Source organism: Delphinus delphis, chromosome 1, assembly GCF_949987515.2.
Source record: "Delphinus delphis chromosome 1, mDelDel1.2, whole genome shotgun sequence".
Taxonomy (NCBI): Eukaryota; Metazoa; Chordata; class Mammalia; order Artiodactyla; family Delphinidae; genus Delphinus; species Delphinus delphis.
In genome coordinates, this window is record NC_082683.1 from 116,468,518 (window position 1) to 116,487,291 (window position 18,774).

General features: G+C 47.9%; 1 protein-coding gene and 1 pseudogene across 4 annotated transcripts; both read left to right on the forward strand.

The window, feature by feature from the left end:
- Nucleotides 1-419: 419 nt before the first annotated feature.
- Nucleotides 420-16,917, forward strand: FCGR2B (Fc gamma receptor IIb). 4 transcript variants are annotated; one of them, XR_009522231.1, is made up of 8 exons: nucleotides 420-600; nucleotides 4,676-4,696; nucleotides 6,474-6,731; nucleotides 10,955-11,209; nucleotides 11,817-11,936; nucleotides 15,477-15,611; nucleotides 16,164-16,201; nucleotides 16,311-16,381. XR_009522231.1 is itself a non-coding variant. In XM_060033101.1 (8 exons), the coding sequence occupies exons 1-8, from the start codon at nucleotides 489-491 to the stop codon at nucleotides 16,398-16,400; spliced, it is 951 nt and encodes a 316-aa protein (XP_059889084.1). In that variant the 5' UTR covers nucleotides 420-488; the 3' UTR covers nucleotides 16,401-16,917. The 4 variants fall into 4 exon arrangements, 3 of the variants coding, with proteins under 3 accessions (XP_059889084.1, XP_059889102.1, XP_059889094.1); XM_060033101.1 differs by lacking the exon at nucleotides 15,477-15,611 and adding an exon at nucleotides 14,149-14,205 and having other exon boundaries at nucleotides 16,311-16,917; XM_060033119.2 differs by lacking the exon at nucleotides 15,477-15,611 and having other exon boundaries at nucleotides 16,311-16,917.
- Nucleotides 6,838-9,002, forward strand: LOC138414071 (polyhomeotic-like protein 1 pseudogene; annotated as a pseudogene).
- Nucleotides 16,918-18,774: the final 1,857 nt, after the last annotated feature.

Consider the following 18,774-nt stretch of genomic DNA (forward strand, 5'->3'; position numbering starts at 1 on the left):
CCTCAGGTCGCTATGCTCGATCTCAGGAGGAGTCTGATGCCAGTGTCTGCGCCTCTAAATAGATGTAGAAGTACGGGGAGTCTGCTGACACACTCTCCTCCATCACCTTTTCTAAGCAGAGAGACAGACAGGAGGTTCTGAGCTGAGTTTGGGTGATCATTTATTCCCCTCTTCCTCCCAGAGGCTGAGCCCAGCTGTGGCCCCAGAGGAAGAGGAGAATCTGTTTCCCAGTTTCCATATTTTCTGTGAATTTGGAGTGGGACTGAGCCAGATTGATTCTAGGAAACCCTGAAAGTTCTGGGATGGAAAAGTTGAGACGAAAGAGGGTGGAAGGGGAGGAGTCAATGACAAAAACAACACTTCTTTTCACTTCCTCTTTTGGACTCCAGAATTTGTCTGTTCTCTGGGGTGGAATCTGTCAAGCCTCCAGAGAAGTCTGTGCCTGCTGTGCTGGGCTGTCAGAGGCAACCTGCTCGCTCCAGGAGGTGATGGGGATCCCCTCATTCCTAGCCCTCCCTGCTGCCAGGAGTGACCGAGCTGCCTGCACATCCTGCCATCCTTTGGGCCACATGCTACTGTGGACGGCTCTGCTATTCCTCGGTGAGGCAGGGTCCCCAGGAGGGGCAGTGGAGCAGGGACAGAGGCAGGCATGCTTTTCTAACTCAGCTGCTGTCACCTCGGTTGGGGCTGAGCTTGGGCAAGGATGAGGGCTGGGGTGGGAAGCACGTCAGGAAAGTCAGGAGGGTGAAGGCAGGCTGATGAAAATCAGATTCTGATAACCTTGCTGGCCTTGGCAAATTATGAAATTGGCAGAGTTCATTTTTTTTAATTAACTTATTTATTTAGTTTTGGCTGAGTTGGATCTTTCTTGCTGCACACGGGCTTTCTCTAGTTGTGGAGAGCAGGGGCTACTCTTTGTTGTGGTGCATGGGCTTCTCATTGCGGTGGCTTTTCTTGTTGCAGAGCATAGGCTCTAGGCGTGCGGGCTCAGTTGTGGTGCATGGGCTCAGTAGTTGTAGCTCGCGGGCTCCAGAGCACAGGCTCAGTAGTTGTGGCGCATGGGCTTAGTTGCTCCACGGCATGTGGGATCTTCCTGGACAAGGGCTCGAACCCGTGTCCCCTGCATTGGCAGGTGGATCCTTAACCACTGCACCACCAGGGAAGCCCAGCAGAGTTCATTTTTTTTTAAGTCTTTTGCCCAATTTCACTGTGCACCGAGGTCCCTGGTGCTCTGCTACCCGCCAGAGCAGAGCCAGCTGCGAGCAAAGTCTAGTGACCTAGACTTGAAGGACTAATGAGTGGCCAAGGTGTTTACCTTCCTTAGAAATTGTGTTTCACTGGGACCATATCTTAGACGGGAGGGCTAATGCTGTCTTAGGCCAATAGGAGGTGGGGGGAAGCAATAAAACACATGGTTGGGGGCAGTGGCTGTTCTCTTTGCCCCTGAAACCACTTCAGGCAGCAGAAGCCTATTCTCTTTATGTGAAAGGAGATTCCCCTGGGCAAAAGCGCAGGAGGGTGTGGGTTATCCAGGGGATGGGGATCAGAGAATACATAAGCAAGGCAATTCTAGAATCAGTTGTGGGACCAGAGGAATCGTGCATGCCTCCTTGCACTGCACAAACATGGGGATACGTCCTGTCACCGATCGAATAGAAAGACAGAATCTTAGGCTGCAACTGAGCGCTCCTTTCTGACCATGTTCTCAGCTGTGAGCTAGGGACCAGGGACTGATAGTGCTGGTGGGTGGAAGAGTCTAGGGAAGACCAAGTAGGGAAGCCTTATTGCCAGGAATGTCTCCCCAAGCTCAATTTCTAGAGTATCTACCCTCAAACGTGCTTCAGTATGGTCCCAGAGGACATGCAGCCACTTTCCAAGTTATGTACTATGGTCGATAGTAAAATCTGTTCAGCTCTGGGAGCCTTGGCCCTCAATGCCGGATGATACTGGGACAGGAGGTGGAGGTGAGGAAGAGAGAGTATCCTCCCACGAGCAGGATGAAATGGATTGAAGCAGAATAGCGTGAAAAAGGAGCACTGAACTACCTCACTTTTCGTATGGAGAAGCTGAGGCCTGGAGTAGTGGCATGCTTCCCTACCTCTGCTATAGTGATACCAATGTGACGCCTAGACAGGACTCCTGGGAGAGACTTTTGGAATTTTTATCCATTTGCCCTTTTGCTAAGTCACAAAGATTGACTCCGTCTTTTCCATTCTCATCTGGGCTGCCATATTTAGGTCTTCATTGCTCAGTAACTCAATTTTTTCGTTTTCTTTTTTTCTGTTTGGGGTATGCGGGCCTCTCACTGTTGTGGCCTCTCCCATTAAATAAATGCTCCGTGCAGGCTCTGTTCTAGGACTTGGAGATTTATCACTGAACAAGAGAGACAGCCTTCCTGACCTAAAGCACAAGGTCTTTGCCTCCCTCACAGTGACAGTATTATACTGAGTATGAACATATTTAATATTCACTAGTATTTGTTGGATGAATACATGGAAGGTGCCTTCTCTCTACTTCTCTCATCTCTTACTTGTTTCTTCTCTTCCTCCTCCTCTTAGCCCTGCTTCTTTGCCCATTCCCTGCACTGCCACATTGTCACCCCTGCACACTCTGCTTTTCAGCAATCACTTCTGTGTCAATAATTTCCAAACCTATCTTTCTTGTTTGTGTCAAGTACAATTTCATATTTCCACCTGCTGGTTGGAGACCTCCAAATTGATTTGTCAGCTCAGAAACAAAACACATTCAAAATCCAGCTCTCATCTTCCCCTCACAAATGTCCTTCTCCTCCTAACATTTATATTTGTGTGAGCACAGTTAATGTTTTTCCCAGTCACCCATTTACAAGACCCCCATATCTCTTCAAGTGCCAAGTTCTCTCTCCCTCTTAAATTTCTCTCATGCCCGTGTCCTCATCTTTACGTTCTATTGTCAACGCAATTTTGGGCTCTCTTATCTCCCACCTAGATGGACTCAATGAATGATTTCCAGAGCATTGGCAAATAAAATTAATATGGCCACTGCCCTCTTTGAGCTTACATTCTACTGAGGGATAGAAACAGTAAATAAAGGAACACAAATGCATAAATATGAATTGGGAAATGGCAATGAAACTGTAAACAGGATACTCTGATAAGAACACTTGTTGCGGGGGACATGAGAGAACAGCCTACATTAACGGGATGATATGGCAAGAATTTTCTGAGGAAGTGTCTTTTAAGCTAGGACCTGAAGCATGATAAGAATTAAGCCATTTGAAGATACAAAGGAAGCAGGTTTAAAGTAGAGGGATGGGCATACAGAAAAGCCCCAAGTTTGAAGAGGTCTGGTGTTATTGGAGCTCAATGAGTAGGGGAAGTATGGCTCGAGATGAGGCTGGACAGGTGAGCAGGGCTTGTGTCAGGTGTGGCCTTGTAAATATTTACATTTTATTTTCAGAGCAAAGGAAGAGCACTGAAGGCATGTAAGCAGGAGAGTGATATTATCTGATTTGTTATTTTAAAAATAACTCTAGCTTCTCTGTGGGGAATGAATTGTCGGGGGAGCAAAATAAGGGAAGAAATAAGTTGGGAGATGGGAGAAAGCTGCTGGTGACCTAAAATAGTGTGGACATGGACTGAAGCTGACACATTCAAGAATTAACTGGAAGCAGGATGATCACGACTTTACTGGTGCAAAGGCTGATGGGGTTTGGGAGAGAAAGGGGAATAAAAGAGGACTTGCAGTTTCCAGGCACGAGTACCTGGGCAGATGGTGAAGGTATACACTTATATGGGGGAACCTGGGAGAGAAATAGAACTGTGTCCACTTGATTTGACATTGAGATCATTGGTGATTTTAACAAGAAAAGTTTTAGTGGACTGGTGAGGGCAGAGTTCAAATTGCAGAGAATGAAACAGTGATTGGAAAGAGAAGAAATGACAACAGCCTTTGTAGAAAAAGAACTGAGAAATCAGGCTGGGAAAGGGAGCAGAAAAATAATTTTGGAATTATGTGTGGTGTCAAGTGAGATTTTTTCCTTTCAGTGAAAGATCCTGGAATATATTTATGTTGATAGGAAAGGTCCAGCTGAGATCGAGAAATGGGTGAGGCAGAGGAGAAAGGGAATAACAGAGAGAGGAAAATCCTTGAGCGGGTGAAAGGGAATGTGACCTAGGACAGAGACTGACCACAGATGGGAGGAGAGATGTCCCCAGTGAAAACCAAGAAAGGAAGATGGATAGAGATGCAATAGGTTAGATGATTTAGTTGGGGGAAGACGTGAGACCTCCTGTCTAACTGCATTTGTTTTCTCTGTGAAGGATAAAGGAAGGCGTCATCTTTGAGTGAGACGGGACTGGAGGCAGAGGACTGGAAAGTTTGAGGAGTGAGGAAAAATGATTGTCCCTACCAAGAGCCGCAGAGCAAACGTACTAGAGAAAAGTGTCAGACGGCAGTTTAGTGTCCTTTTGAATATGGAGACAGTAGATTTACAGAGATACCAACCTGCCTGCTTATGTGGGAATTTCATTAACACACAGCTGCGGAAGTAAAGGCATGGACAACCCAGGTGGAACGTAATGCAGACAGAGACTGGCAAGAGAGTTAAGGGGATTTGCAAGGAGGTGATTATTTATAATGATGAATCATCATATCTAATGAGAAAGTAGGCTGATCTTTGCTTTCTCCCTTACAGCTCCTGTTGCTGGGAAACATGGTAAGTGCTCACCACATCCTCTCCCTCCCCCAGCTACCCTCTCTCTCTGCTCCCTGCACCGTCTCTGGAGGTGCTCTGGGTGCACCAGCAACCCAGGACTGAGGTAGAACCAGGAAAGAGTAATTGCTCCCACAAGATGCCCTGCCCCCTTCTCCTTCCTCCTTCCCTTCCTCCCAGGGAAGCCAGGGATGGGCAGCCACAGGGCACAGCCTTTCTGTTTCTGTTCCGGTCAGACCTCACAGATTCTGTCACAGAAAATAACTGTATTCTGTCCCAGTTGCCTTCCTCTCTCCAAACTAAATCACGAACCCAGGCCATTTTAGTTTCAGCCACATGCAAAATCACATGATTTGCTTAGGTTAACCCCATGGGTTGATAAATCCTCTACTTTGCATGTATCTGAAGGCTTCAGGGCCTGTTGCCTTGGACACAAATAGGAGATACCACTGGTTGCAGCTTGGTGGGATGAACACGGCTGGGCACTGCTTTCTCTGCACCACTAACCTCTCCACCTCCCAGGACTGGTAGTGGGATGGGGCTCTACATGGGCCACTGAACGCAGGGCTCCCTAGACTGGCCTGCCAGCCTTTCTCCTCTTTCTTATTCTTCTGAGGCCACAGAGACTCCTCTGTGCTTGGGTGTCAGGACAGGTCTATTCTAAAGGAGAAAGAATGGGGACTTCCCTGGTGGTCCAGTGGTAAAGAATCTGCCTTACAATGCTAGGGGACGCAGGTTTGATCCCTGGTCAGGGAACTAAGATTCCCACATGCTGTAGGGCAACTAAGCCCACACAACTAGAGCCCACAGGGCACAAACTACAGAGCCCACCTGCCCTGGAGCCTGCGTGCCACAACTAGAGAAGAGAGAACCCACACGCCATAACTAGAAAGAAGCCGGCGCACCACAACGAAAGATCCCACGCTGCAAAAAATATCCCTCATGCCGCAACTAAGACCCGACACAGCCAAAAAAATAATAAATATATCTTTTTTTTTGTTCTGACTTCTTCCATTCTTTTTTTAAAAGATGTATTTATTTCTTTTTATTTAGAAATAAATACATCTTAAGGAAAAAAGAAACTAATAAGGAGCTGCTATATAAAAAATAAATAAAATTCTAAAATTAAAAAAATAATACACTGTAAGGTACATTGTACAACAGGATATAGCCAATATTTTATAAAAACTATAAATGGAGTATAACCTTTAAAAATTGTGAATCACTTTATTGTATACCTGTAACTTATATAATATTGCACAGCAACTATATGAATAAAAATTTTTATTCCAAAGAAAAAAAGAAAGAATGGAAGCAGTCAGAACAGAAACGTGGTGTCTGGCTGTCAGCCTGGCACCTCCACCAGATGTCCCCATTTGTCTTCTTCCAGCTGTGGAGAGAGTTTATCCACTAGTGTCCAAATGCCTCAGCTTACAGGGAAGGAAAGTGATTCCCCAAAGGATGTATGTGTAGTGTGTGTGTGTGTGTGTGTGTGTGTGTGTGCGTGCGTGTGTGTTTGCTTGCCCCCTCTCCCATTCCCCTACCTTTTGTCCTCTCCCCTGGGGAGGAGGCAAGCTCCCTGAGAGAACCTGGGTTCCTGCGGGCGCCTGTTTGGGCTGCACGAGTTGGAGGAACTGCCTTCGGTTGCACAAGAGTTCTGGGTTGGGTTCCTCTCTTGATGTCTCCAGCATGGCCACAGTTTTCCATCATCTGAGATTTGGGGTCTGCTTAGGCCCTTGGGGTCCCTTTCCTTATGCTGCCTTCTCTCTCTGCCCCTCAGCAGGTCTCCCAAAGGCTGTGGTGAGCATTCAGCCTGCGTGGATCAATGTGCTCAAGGAGGATTACGTGACGCTGATGTGTCAGGGGACCAACTTGTATGAAGGCAACCTCACCCTGTGGTTCCATAATGGGAGCTTCATCCAGAGCCAGAACCAGTCCAGTTATAGCTTTAAGGCCAGCAGCAATGACAGCGGAGACTACAGGTGTCAGAGAGAGCAGACCAGCCTCAGCGACCCTGTGCATCTGTACGTGACTTCCGGTCAGTGGAGGAAGGCCTGGGAGAGTCTGGGAGAGCAAGGATAGAAGACATCTGCTTACATGGCAGAGGTTTTTCGGAAAGGGGAATTGCCTGCTTACTGGGAAGCATGGCTGTGAGTTGTTTGAAGGGGTTTTGTCCACTGATTTCCCTTTTCATGCACCCCATTGCTTAGTATGTGTGGTGAGGTGGAAGTTCCTAAGAGATTTCTCAGAATATGTTGGGCTCTGTTGTCTCGGTGCTGACTGGGCAAGAAGGTAACAAGGCCACTGACAGGCAGGTGGGTATGAGAGAAGCAGAAGGAAATCCCTGGTTCATAGAAATCCTTCCATTTTTATGGCAGAGTCAGATGCACAGACAGACCACAACTGAATCCTAGCCCTGGAAATTATAGCCACGTAAACATGATGATTTCATTTACCTTTGAGCTTTGGTTTCCTCATCAGCTCAGTGGAGATACTCTGCCTCCCCCATCAGGTCCCGGTGAGAATCAGCATTTCTCTGCCCCCCTGCCCTCTGTTCAACTTGAGGTAAAAGTTGTTTCTTTCTTTCTTTCTTTCTTTTTTCGGTACGTGGGCCTCTCACTGTTGCAGCCTCTCCCGTTGAGGAGCACAGGCTCCGGACGCGCAGGCTCAGCGGCCATGGCTCACGGGTCCAGCTGCTCCGCGGCATGTGGGATCTTCCCGGACCGGGGCACGAACCCATGTCCCCTGCCTCGGCAGGCGGACTCTCAACCACTGCGCCACCAGGGAAGCCCGAAAGTTGTTTCTTAACCACTTTTTATATCCAGCCCCAGGCACGGGACAGGGCTTAATAAATGTTTGCTGAACAGATTAATGATCCTCCAAAGCTCCTGGCAAGAAAACATTCCCCACAGAGAAAAGCTGCAGTGTGATTATGATGAATATTGTCAGTGCTATTCTTCACTTAGTCCCCTTCCCTCACCCAATTCTCAAATTCTCCTCAAAGGTATCTAGGCCCGGTGGGCCTGCGGCTCCAGGCCTGCTATCTCTACCCTCTGTGCTCAGCAGGAAAAGACAGTCCTGGAGGGAAGTCCCAGAGGCCTGGCAGGGCCTCAACCTCAGTGCTCCTCCTCTCTAGGAGGGGGTGGCAAGTTCCCACCCGACCAGCAGGCGCGTTGACAAGGAGCCCTGGCACATGAGGTGGACACCACCCTGAAGGACCCAGGTGAAGAGCTAGAAGGCCTGGAGCCAGAGCACCAGCCATGGGGACCCTGAACCACTGTCATGGAGACTAGAGTCAACAGAATGCCGACTGCACCAGTGGGAGTCCCGACTCAGGTGGTAGCGCTCGTTCCCAGACAGCTCAGTGCCACGGTATGAACAGCAGGCAGAGCAGGCCCTGCAGGGGCAGCTCCGTGGGCCTCAGTATCTCCAGCAGTTCGTGTCCAGCAGCAGCTCAGCAGGCCCGGCTGCATAGCCTGGCTGCTATCTAGCGGCCACACGGCAGGCCAGCTCCCCCAAACACCAGCGCAGCGAGCAGCTGAGCACCACCCAGGCCTCAGTCAATCTGGCCACAGCATCAGCCTCCCAGCTCACCAGCCAATCCCGGAGTGAACTCTCCCAGTGTTACCACCGTGACCCAATCTGTGCTACTGGGGAACACCACCTCCTCCCCCTCAACCTCCCCCCCAGGCCCAGATGTATCCAAGACCACAGCTGGGAAACCTATTCCAGGTAAACCAGACCTTGGCCCAGCATGTGCCTCTAGCTTCTCAACTCATCCTGATGCCTATTAGGGCAGTGGCAGTAGTCCAGCAGGAGGGGCTGTCTGCTCAGGCTGCTGGAGGCCATGTAGATGCAGTTTAGGTAGAGAACTTGGCACTGAGGAGCAACAGGCTTAGCCCAAAGCTCCACCCAGAAAGCTATTCCCCTGTTTAGCCTCCCCCAGGCCTCTAGCCAGGCCCTAGCTGTGGCTCAGGCTCCCTGTAGGGCCTCAGGCTAGTTCTTCAGCCTTAGTCCAGCTGGTGGGGGCAGTGGGAAGAGCAGGCAGAAGTGGCCACCCACCTGGGCCTTTGGCTCAGTGGCCCTCCTCAGGAATAGGTGGTGCTTGGAGCCATCCCAGGAGAGGCACAGGAGTGGTGGAGCCCTTGCCTGCATCCCAAACATGGACCCTGCTGCAGCTCCTCTGCCATCACCCATGCTAAGATCCAGGGCAAGTGCCACAGGGGTCAAGAGGACTCTAGCTGGGGTTCAGAGAATTCCAGTCACGGTAAAGAACTCTCTCCAATGTCCCTGGGCCTTTATCGGTGAGAGCTGGACATGGGGAATGTGACCCAGGAACCTCCATACAGCTGTGCCTCCACCAGCACTCATGGCATCAACCCTGTGTTCCTGTCCAGTAATCTTAGCCACTGGAGTGCAGAGGAGGTGTATGAGTTTATTGTTTCTCTACAAGGCTTCCAGGAGATTGCAGAGGAGTTTTGTTCCCAGGAGATGGATGGAAAGGCCGTTTTTTGACTTAAAGAACACCTCGTGAGTGCCGTGACCATGAAGCTGGGCCCTGCCCTCAAGATCTGCACCAAGAAATTGTCCTCGAGGAGACCTAAGGTGGCCCTCGTGCACAAACCAGCCTAAGGCTGACACTTCCACTGTCCAGGTTACAACCTGGTACCAGTAGAGACTTTGCTGAGAAGAAAGTGCTGTTCCAATGATGTGCACCTTCAGTAGAGGGGATTACCCAGACAGGGAGGAGAACTGCAAGAATTGGTTGCTGGCGCTACATGGAAGCAGCTTTGACATTTTCTCCGGGTTCTACTTCATTTAAAAAAATCTTCACGGGCTTCCCTGGTGGCGCAGTGGTTGAGAGTCCGCCTGCCGATGCGGGGGACACGAGTTCGTGCCCTGGTCCGGGAAGATCCCACATGCCGCGGAGCGGCTGGGCCCGTGAGCCATGGCCGCTGAGCCTGCGCGTCCGGAGCCTGTGCTCCGCAACGGGAGAGGCCACAACAGTGAGAGGTCCGCGTACCGCAAAAAAATATATATATATATCTTCACAATTCTCAGCATTCCCACCTACCCCAATCCAACCTTTATAGAAGAGGCAGCCTAGGGAACCAGGACTGCTCACCTAATCCTGGAGTGGAATGTCTAGCCAGGGCCCGAGTTCCTCAAGAGGAGGGATACACAGGATGGTATGGGAGGAAATGGGTGGAACGCAGGGGTGCCTCCCCAGTGGGAGAGGTGGGGTTTTCCAGCTTGTGTGACCCAAGTAGCAAGATGTGGTGCTCCCCACCTTCCCTGTGGATTGTCCCACAGTAGCCGTGGCCCGGAGTTTTCTCTTCGTTGTCACTCCCTCCCTCAGTATTGAGCATTTTCACCTGCACTTGCGGCAGGCTCAGCAGCCAGTGTAGAGACTGTTTTGGCATCATTCCGATCTGCTGAAGGGGCTGAGCGTGGTTGAGTAGCACACGTATGGCTGTTGTCATTTCTTTCTCATGTCCCGACTCCCTTCCAACATATCTGTTGTTTTCTACCCTTTCTTTCCAATTCCAACTCTACTCTGTCCTATAGCTTTAGGAAAAAGGAGTGTGTGGGCTGAGGTCAGATTATAAGTACCCACCTTAGCCTCTATTCCCTATACGACAAAGAAAGTAAATATCTTTTTCCTCAGTAAAAGGATGAAAATCGGGGGGAAAAAGTACACAGCAGGCTAATGGCCCACCCGTGTCACTGCTGCCAAAGTCCCTGCTGAAGTGAAATGCCATATTTACTAACATGCACCAAATAAGCTAACATTTGTTAGATGTCCGTGACTTTCCCCAAAGACACTTGACTCTGCTGTGTTCCCCCGGCATGTTGTCTCCTATGTCAGACTGGGTCCTTCCCTCCCTCCCTCCCTCAGGGAAGGGACTGTACTCCTGGGTCTCCTGTATCCCTCCTACAGAAAGAAGCCTGTCGGGCAGGACAGGAACAGGAAGACAAGCATATCCTGAGCACCTACTGTGTGCCAGGAACTACTGTAGATAGCCAATGGTGTTATTGTGACTCTTTTCACATACGAGGAAACGGAGGCCCAGAAGAGTTAAACTATTTGCCCAAGATCACAGAGCTCATACATGATGGAGCTAGAATTACAGAGCAGGGGTGTCTGATTCCAAACTTAAGCTCTTCCCTCCACACACAGTGGCCCACCAGTAAGGATGGTCTGGGTCTCGGATTTGAGTGAAGACCTCCTGGGTCCTGGGGTCCCTTTGTGTCTTTCAGACTGGCTGCTACTCCAGACCCCTAGGCTCGTGTTCCAGGAAGGGGAGCCCATCGTGCTGAGGTGCCACAGCTGGAGAAACAGTTCTCTGAATAAGGTCATATTCTTCCAGAATGGAAAATCCAAGACGTTTTCCCATCTGCGTTCCAACTTCTGTATCCCACAAGCAAACCTCAGTCACAGTGGCGAGTACCACTGCACGGGATTTATCGGGCAGACGGTGTACTCATCACAGCCTGTGACCATCACTGTCCAAGGTGGGAACTCTGTGCAGATGAAAGGAGGGGAGAAGAGGGGTTAGACATTTAGAGGTAAGGTCACATGGACCTACAGGGAGATCTGAGCAAACCTGGGCTTTGGGCAAAGGGCAGGGGCATGGCACCTTGCTAAGTGCTGGCCAGAGCTCGGAGCCCTCAGCTTCCAGGTGATAGGTGACAAGGCTGTTGTTCCTCTTTGAAATATAGGCCCCATCACACCAAGCCCAGCAGTGGAACAGAGCTCTCTCATTGGTGCAGAAGTTGTCTAAGCGCCTGGACATTCCTAAAAGCTGAGGTTTTCCTAATTTCTTCTCATGTCTCATGATATGTCCATTCACTCTCAAAGGCATGGCATGTCCTTGACAGTTCAAGGCTCTGCTGGGTACAGTGGTGGAAGCGTCAGGTTCACCCTTCCTGTCATCCCCGAGGGGCTAAGAGGAACCCTTCCCTCTGCCTTACACACTCAACAGCGTGCCTTCATTAGATTAACAGAGAAACGTGGGTATGGGAGAGGCACAAGCCCAGTTCCAGAAATCCTGTGCAGGTGAGGTGGAGGGGGGAAGTGAGTGTTGTGTTGGAGGAGGGACAGGACGCCTGTGTTTCCCAGGGTCCAGCTGGAGCAGCTCCTTGTCGGTGACGATCGCGGTGGCTGTAGTCGCTTGGATTGCTGCAATGGCTATTGCTGGCACCATAGTAGCCTGGTTCTGCCTCAGGCGAAAGGTTTCAGGTTTGTGCCTCCCCTCGGTCCCTCTTGTTATCACTTCCTACTTAGTCAAGGCCCTAACCCCAAACATTGCTAGAACCCTTATCTTTGGGCTAGAGCATCCTTAGCATTCAAATACAGTCCCATATTTTATTCATGCATTCATTTAACAGGCCTGAACAAACTTGCTTATGTGTCAAGCACTGTGATAGACTCTGTGGATGATGCCAGGATAAAGATGTTCAGTCTCTGCCCTCAGGGAGTTCATAATATTGTGGGGAAGACTGAAATGCAAATAGATCAGTATAATTAGAGGGGATAAGACCAGTATTAGAGAACGCAAAGGCAGGCTGTGACGGGGGACAGAAGAGCTGGCGCAAGCCAGCATGGGCCGGGGCAGTTAGAGAAGGCTTCACAGGAATGCAGTGTTGTGTCGCGACTGAAGCACCCCGGGTGGGGCCAGACTGCCTGAGTTTAAATCCCAGCTCCTCGGCTCACCAGCTGGATAACGTTGGGTGAGTTAGGCAATATGTGGAGAAGATGGAGTTGGTGTATTCATTTAAGAATGTGCAGATCATGACCTGCTGAAAGAGGAGGCACAAGCCACCCACATGGGCTTGGCAGCTCCCTCAGCATCTGATTTCACTTCCCAGATTGGGGAAGTGAAAACCCCGGGGTCATTTTGATTGAAAGTACAGTTTCGGTACGCTCACGCAAAGGAAGTGGAGTCACAAGACTTGCTACTTACAGATCCCAGAAATGGGAAAGGGGGTGGCAGTCCTCTGTCCTCGGTCATGGGTGAGCAGGAGAGAGAGAGCAGTGTAGCAAGCCGCTAGTACTTATAAAGTGATTGGGGCGGAGGACACTATTTTGCGGGCTTAACGCTAAGGGGTTATTTTAAAAGGTGCCCCAGGAAAAGCAAAGCGAGAACTGATGGCGGGAGTCCTAAACTCAAGTCCTTATCTCAAATGTTCCGATTCTGGGTGTAAGCAGGTTATCACGCTGTAAAATGCCTAGGCAGCAACTCAGGAAAACAAAGTTGTTTTTTCAGGAAAATAAAAGTTGTTTTTCTCATCACATTCAACTTCTCTGTGCCTCAGTTTCTTCATCTGAAAAATGAGGCCACGAATAGAACCTACCTCACAGGGTTATGAGGGTGAATGAGCCGGCAGCTAGCGGACAGCAAACATCACATAGTATAAGTTGTTATCGTTATGGAGGAGGTGATGTTTGAGGGTAGCAGTTGACCAGGCAAAGAGGATTAGAAGAGCATTCCAGGCGTGGGGGCCAAGACATGGAAATGAGAAGCACTGTGGCTAGGATGGGGATCATGGAAGAGTAAGGAGGTTGCTGTAGGCAGTTTGATGCCATTGAAGCCATAAATTACGAGGCAGAAAAAAAGGAGAGATGAAGCAGGGCAGAAGGATGTATTCCAGGTCATGGAATCCACGTAGGCTACCTTTGAAGAACTAAGCTGTATTCCAAAGGCGTTGGCAAGAGCACAGGAGGGCAGTAACCACGTCTCCTTGTTCTGCGCTCTCCCCCGTCCGTCCCCCGCCAGCACCTAGCACATGCTTGCCATGCAGCAAGATGGTCAATAAACATTTGTTCACTGACTGATCAGCTGAAGAACTTCAACTCTTGGAAAGCAGCCTCCTTCCCCCTTAGTACTAACATTAAAGAGCGGAGAGAGACGGGAAGGTGTCCTACAAATCTAATAAGCAAATGGTCACGATTCATAACACTGAAAAGCTAGCTTGCTGGTGAGAGAAAGTGCTAAAGATATCCAGATGCAGAGAAAGTAAAAGGGAGAAAAGACTCAGAGCCGTTGACAAAGAGAAAATAATACTGCTAATACCTCACAAAGCACTTTGCAGTTGGTTCATAGCTAAGACCTCAGTTACTGATGATAAGTAAATGTAGAGATTCAGGGAGAGACACCGAGAGGAAGAAAGAGGTGTTTTTTAAAAGGCAGAGCAAGCTTAAGAAAGATGCAATAGAATGGCCTTTCTGACAGTCCCAGGAGTCCCTACTGTTAACCTAGCCAGCTTACATCTCTCTAGACCAGCCCTTGTACAGGCTAGAGCAGTCGCTGGGGAGTGGGGAGGAGAGGAGGTGTCTGTGTGGAAGAAGGGTGTGTGTTGGTTCTAACCCAATCTTACCTCTGGTCGTCCTTGGTCCTGAAGACTCAGGTCCTACCCCATAATCCTACTAACCTCCTATGTGCCCCTCCTAGCCCTCCCAGGAACCCTTGAACACAGGGAAATGGGAGAGACCCTCCCTGAGGAACCAGGTGAGTGCAGCTCCCACTCTGGGGGCTCAATGACACCCTGTCTTGTGCATCAAGAAGCTGCTTGTGTGAGTTCTGCTGGGAGCACAGGAGAGGGAGGGGGCAGTGGGCAGAGGGCAGGGGCTCAAATCTCTTGGTCAGTTCTGAGACTAACTCCTGGGCCTAAAGAGGACCTCACTGGAGACAAGGAGAACATGAACACCTGTCCTAGATAGAGAGGCGAGGGCCTTGTCCGAGTTTCTGGGGTCAGAACTGCTGGGGATTTTTCCAGAGCAGGACATCAGAGATACTTAGGTCTTTCTGTGAAGCTTTGGAAGAGCTGGCAGAGGACTGGGGTTAGACGCTGTAAGACTAAGGCAAATAGAATTAAGGGGATAAAATTCTAGAGGAAAGGAGAAAGAGCCCTAAGGAATAAAACCTAGATTTGCTGCAGAGTCTGTCTCTGTGGAATGATTGGGTAAGGGTACCAGGGCTCAGCTCTTCGTGGAACATTAAGAGGAGATTTCGGCCTGAGAAAGTTCTGGGGTACCACGTGCATTAGTGGGCTTTACTCTGTGGGCACATCTTGGTTCTAATGCCCACTCGTGTAGGCTTATTAAAACGCAGGCCTGGCCCTAGCTCTGTCACTATCATAAAATGGAATCTTGAGTGTCATTCCCACTCTTGGGGTTTAGTTACCTCATTGAGGAGATGAGTGGGTTGGCCTGGGTGATCTCTAAGCCCTTCCAGGCCTGACATTCTGAGAGTCAGTGACCATCCAAGCCCTGGCCCAAGTGGGAATGTGTTAAAGGAGCAGTAATATTCCAGGCGACTTCCTGACCGCAGTTAAAGCCAGAGCACGAAGGAAACTGGAGCTTTCTCTGGGGACTCCCAGACAGCAGAAACGGACAGGAAAAAGAAGCCTTCGAGGACTCCACCTCAGGTGGCTGGAGTATGACTCAGAGCAGAGCCAACAGGTTTGAGAGCTTGAGCAAAATGGCACAGCTGTCCGGCTGCGCTTTGAGCAAGGCCCCTATGTCCTGTGGCCAGGCCAAATGGGGATACGGACCAGAGTCTTCACCAGGGCCAAAGTGCTGTAGAAAAAAGTGCAAACACAAGTGGATTAGCCATTTTGATGTTTGCTTCTACCTACACCGGCATAAATATATTTCACAAGGCATTTATTTCGCAGGAAGGCACTGGGGCTGATGGTTTCCCAAAAGGCACAGCTAAGTTGCCGGGATGGTTGAGGGATGCATTAGAAGGAGAATTCAGGACGTGGTTTGTTCCAGAAGCTGGAGCATGGCACACAGGGACTCATTGTGTCCTGGAGATGAATGAAGACACTAGATGCATTGTCTCAGACTCCCTCCCCACTTCCTGAGGAATGCTGCTTTGCAGTTACTGAGGCTGCTTTTCGCACTGGCAAAGTGAGTTTATTGGCAAAAACATGAGGACATTTGGATGTGTCTTAGATCTTTACCAGGGAGAGTACTGGCTGGGTTGCTTGCTTCCTTCTTTCTTTTCCTCCAGCCTCCCTTGCTCACTCTCACTCTCATGCTTTCTTTCTTTGTGAGATCAGGGAGTGTCAGATTCTTCAAAGTTCCAACAGAGATATACTACATCTGGCCAATGTGGAAAGGCCACCATCTGTGGCTGGCAAACATCTGGATTACTTCACTCTAATACCAACACCCCCATCTCCTCCCCAGTATATCTCAGATCCCCGAAGCTGCCTGGTTGCTTTGAGGAAAACTCAGTGATCCTCTGAAATGAGTGCAGCACAAATGAGCGCCTCCCTCTGCTAGTGTGGCCCGTGCGGGAGGCCATGTCTGGGATACCAAGGGTGGGTGGGGGATGAAGCTTTTGGCCTGCAGGCCTGAGTTGGGGATCAGTGGTCCTCGCCTCAAGCCTGGTCTGGGCCTCAAGCAGCAGCGCGGGTAGGCAGTGCCCCCGCTGATCTCTGTTCTTTTTGCCCACAGCCAATCTCGCTGATGCTGAAGAGGCTGCCAAAATGGAGGTGAGCCATCCTGGCCACATGCTTCTCCTTCTCCCCTGCCGCTTCTTCTGTTGCCTTCATTCTTGTGACCTCTCTGTGGATCCCCATTGCTCCTTTCTGCTTTCTCTAGGCTGAGAATACAGTCACCTATTCACTTCTCTCGTATCCGGAAGTTGCAGAGGAAGAAACAGAGTCGTCGGTTTACCAGAACAACATTTAGTTTTCATTTTCTTGCCTGGAACTTGGGGAAGAGAATCAGAGAGGCCAAGATCTGGTGTCTTCTGTCCTGAATTCCTCTGAAGGAGGAGAAGAGGATGCTGCAGTTCTAAAGGAGAATGACTCTTCCAGAGTTATCTATGTGAACCCTAAATCTCCCTGTTTTGAAAGCCACAGACGATATGGTCTCAGATAACTGAATGCTGATTTCTTCTGTGCTTCAGCACTTCTCGCCATCAGGACTCTTCTGTTATATATCCACAAAGCCAGTGAAAATTACCTTTATTAAGAGATTGTAGAAACATGGGAAATGCTTATGTTACAGGTTACATGAGAAAAATTAGATAAGTATGTATGATTTCAAAAATGTTGAGATAGACTAACATATGCCAATATATTAAAAGTGATTGTTTCAGGGTGGTGGAATTATTGGTGCTTTTCATTTTCTCTGTTAATTTTTCTGTACAGATCATATATTACTTTGATAATAAAATACTACACTAACAACATTACCTTTTAAACACTGTACCGGTTGGAGTGTAGACTGATTTGGGTTCTGTTTCTTTTCAATGGTAAGAATCTTGGGAAGGTAGTAATGGGTAGGAAGTGAGGGAGAGAAAAGATTTGGAGTGTAGGACAAGTACCCCTCTTCTAAAAACTGAATATCCGTCTTCCAATGAATTTGTGTTCTTGTTTTCATGTCTCCTTCCCCTTCCTCCCACGGCAAATAAACACCAGTTCTCAGGAAGCCAAACTTCAGATGAGTCCTCAGTGGAGACTGCTGACTCTGCCCTGCTGTTCTCCTATTATAGTTAACAGAAGGATGTGAACTTCTCAGAGAAGTTCCCGGTAGGTTAGAAACGTGACTGACAGCTTCGTTGGGAGTTTGGTTGGTGCCCTTGGAGAGGGCTCCTTTTCCTGGGACTCTAAGAGCTTCACTGTGCAACATTCTTGCAATCAGGATTTAGCAGCTTCCTTTGTTGGGTGGTTTCCATAGCTTTCTATAATACTCATATATTGTATTTCATACTCACATATCATTATAATAATAAGGAATAGTAATTGCAATTACTGGGTTATTGAGGAGCTTACTTTATGCCAAACTACATGCTTTAGAATTAGAGCGTTTAAGAGTATTAGCCATTCATAGTTCTTCTTTTGCGATTTTCTTGTTCATATGCTCATGCCCATTTTTATAGTAACCATGTATGTCCCTTTATTTATATATTACATGGTAGCAACTTATTTATAAGTAAATTATTTTACTCTGCTAATTTTTAAAATAAAATTAAAATACAGATAAGCAAAAAAGATAACTAATGTTACCTATAAATTCACAAATCAGAAAGAATCAATGCTAAGTGTTTTTTTCGGTTTTAATACTTTTTTATTGAAGTATAGTTGATTTACAATATTGTGTTAATTTCTGCTGTACAGCAAAGTGATTCTGTTATACATATATATACATTCTTTTTTAAATATTTTTTTCCATTATGGTTTATCATAGGATATTGAATATCGGTCTCTGTGCTATACAGTAGGACCTTGTTTTTTATCCATTCTGTATATAAAAGCTTGCATCTAATGCTAAGGTTTAAAAGATGTCAATCCACATTCCTGTCTATAGCAATACATATAAACATATGGATCACATTAGATTTTTACACATAGGCAAAAACTCATACTCATTGTGAGCATGAAAACTCAAATAATACAGAAATATAAAGAGGAAAATTGAGAGTTCCATTTTGTCCTTGCCCCCCATCCCCATTCTGTTCTCCCTTTGGTGGGTAACCACTGTCGAACATGTGGAGTATATTTGTTTTTTTTTTTTGATATGCATCTAATACATATTTATAGTTTTTTTAAGGCCATAAATGGGATCACACTTTACATATGCTTATGCATTTGGTTTATTTTGATTAATAGTTTATTATGGAGCTCTTCCATGGAAGTATTTTTTTAAGGTTTATATAGTATTCTATAGAACAATTTCTATGCCATATTTAATTTAACCAACATTTTAAATATTAGCACTTTTTCATTGTTATACACAATACTTCAATGACCAACATTCTTGGGTGATTATTTTGACTACACGTGTATTTCTGCAGGATAAATTCCGAGCAGTAGAATCATTGGCTCAAAGGATACTCTCATATTATCTTTAAGAAAGCAGTTTACATGTCCTCCCAAAGGAGGACATATTAGGGTACCCATTTCCTGACCCCCTTGTCAATGTTGAGTGTTTTTAATTTTTGCCAATCCAATTATAATGGACAGTGTTCCTATCCAGCATGAATTTCCCCTGATTCCAGTAACAGAACCTGATTTCCCTTTGACTAAATAGCTCTACCTCCCCTCAGTCCAAGTGGGTA

Coding starts and splice junctions, on each gene's coding strand:
- FCGR2B (XM_060033101.1), top strand. CDS start 489: ATGGGGATCCCCTCATTCCTAGCCCTCCCTGCTGCCAGGAGTGACCGA. Junction 601..4,675: donor GACGGCTCTGCTATTCCTCG/GTGAGGCAGGGT, acceptor TCTCCCTTACAG/CTCCTGTTGCTGGGAAACAT. Junction 14,206..16,163: donor GACCCTCCCTGAGGAACCAG/GTGAGTGCAGCT, acceptor TTTTGCCCACAG/CCAATCTCGCTGATGCTGAA.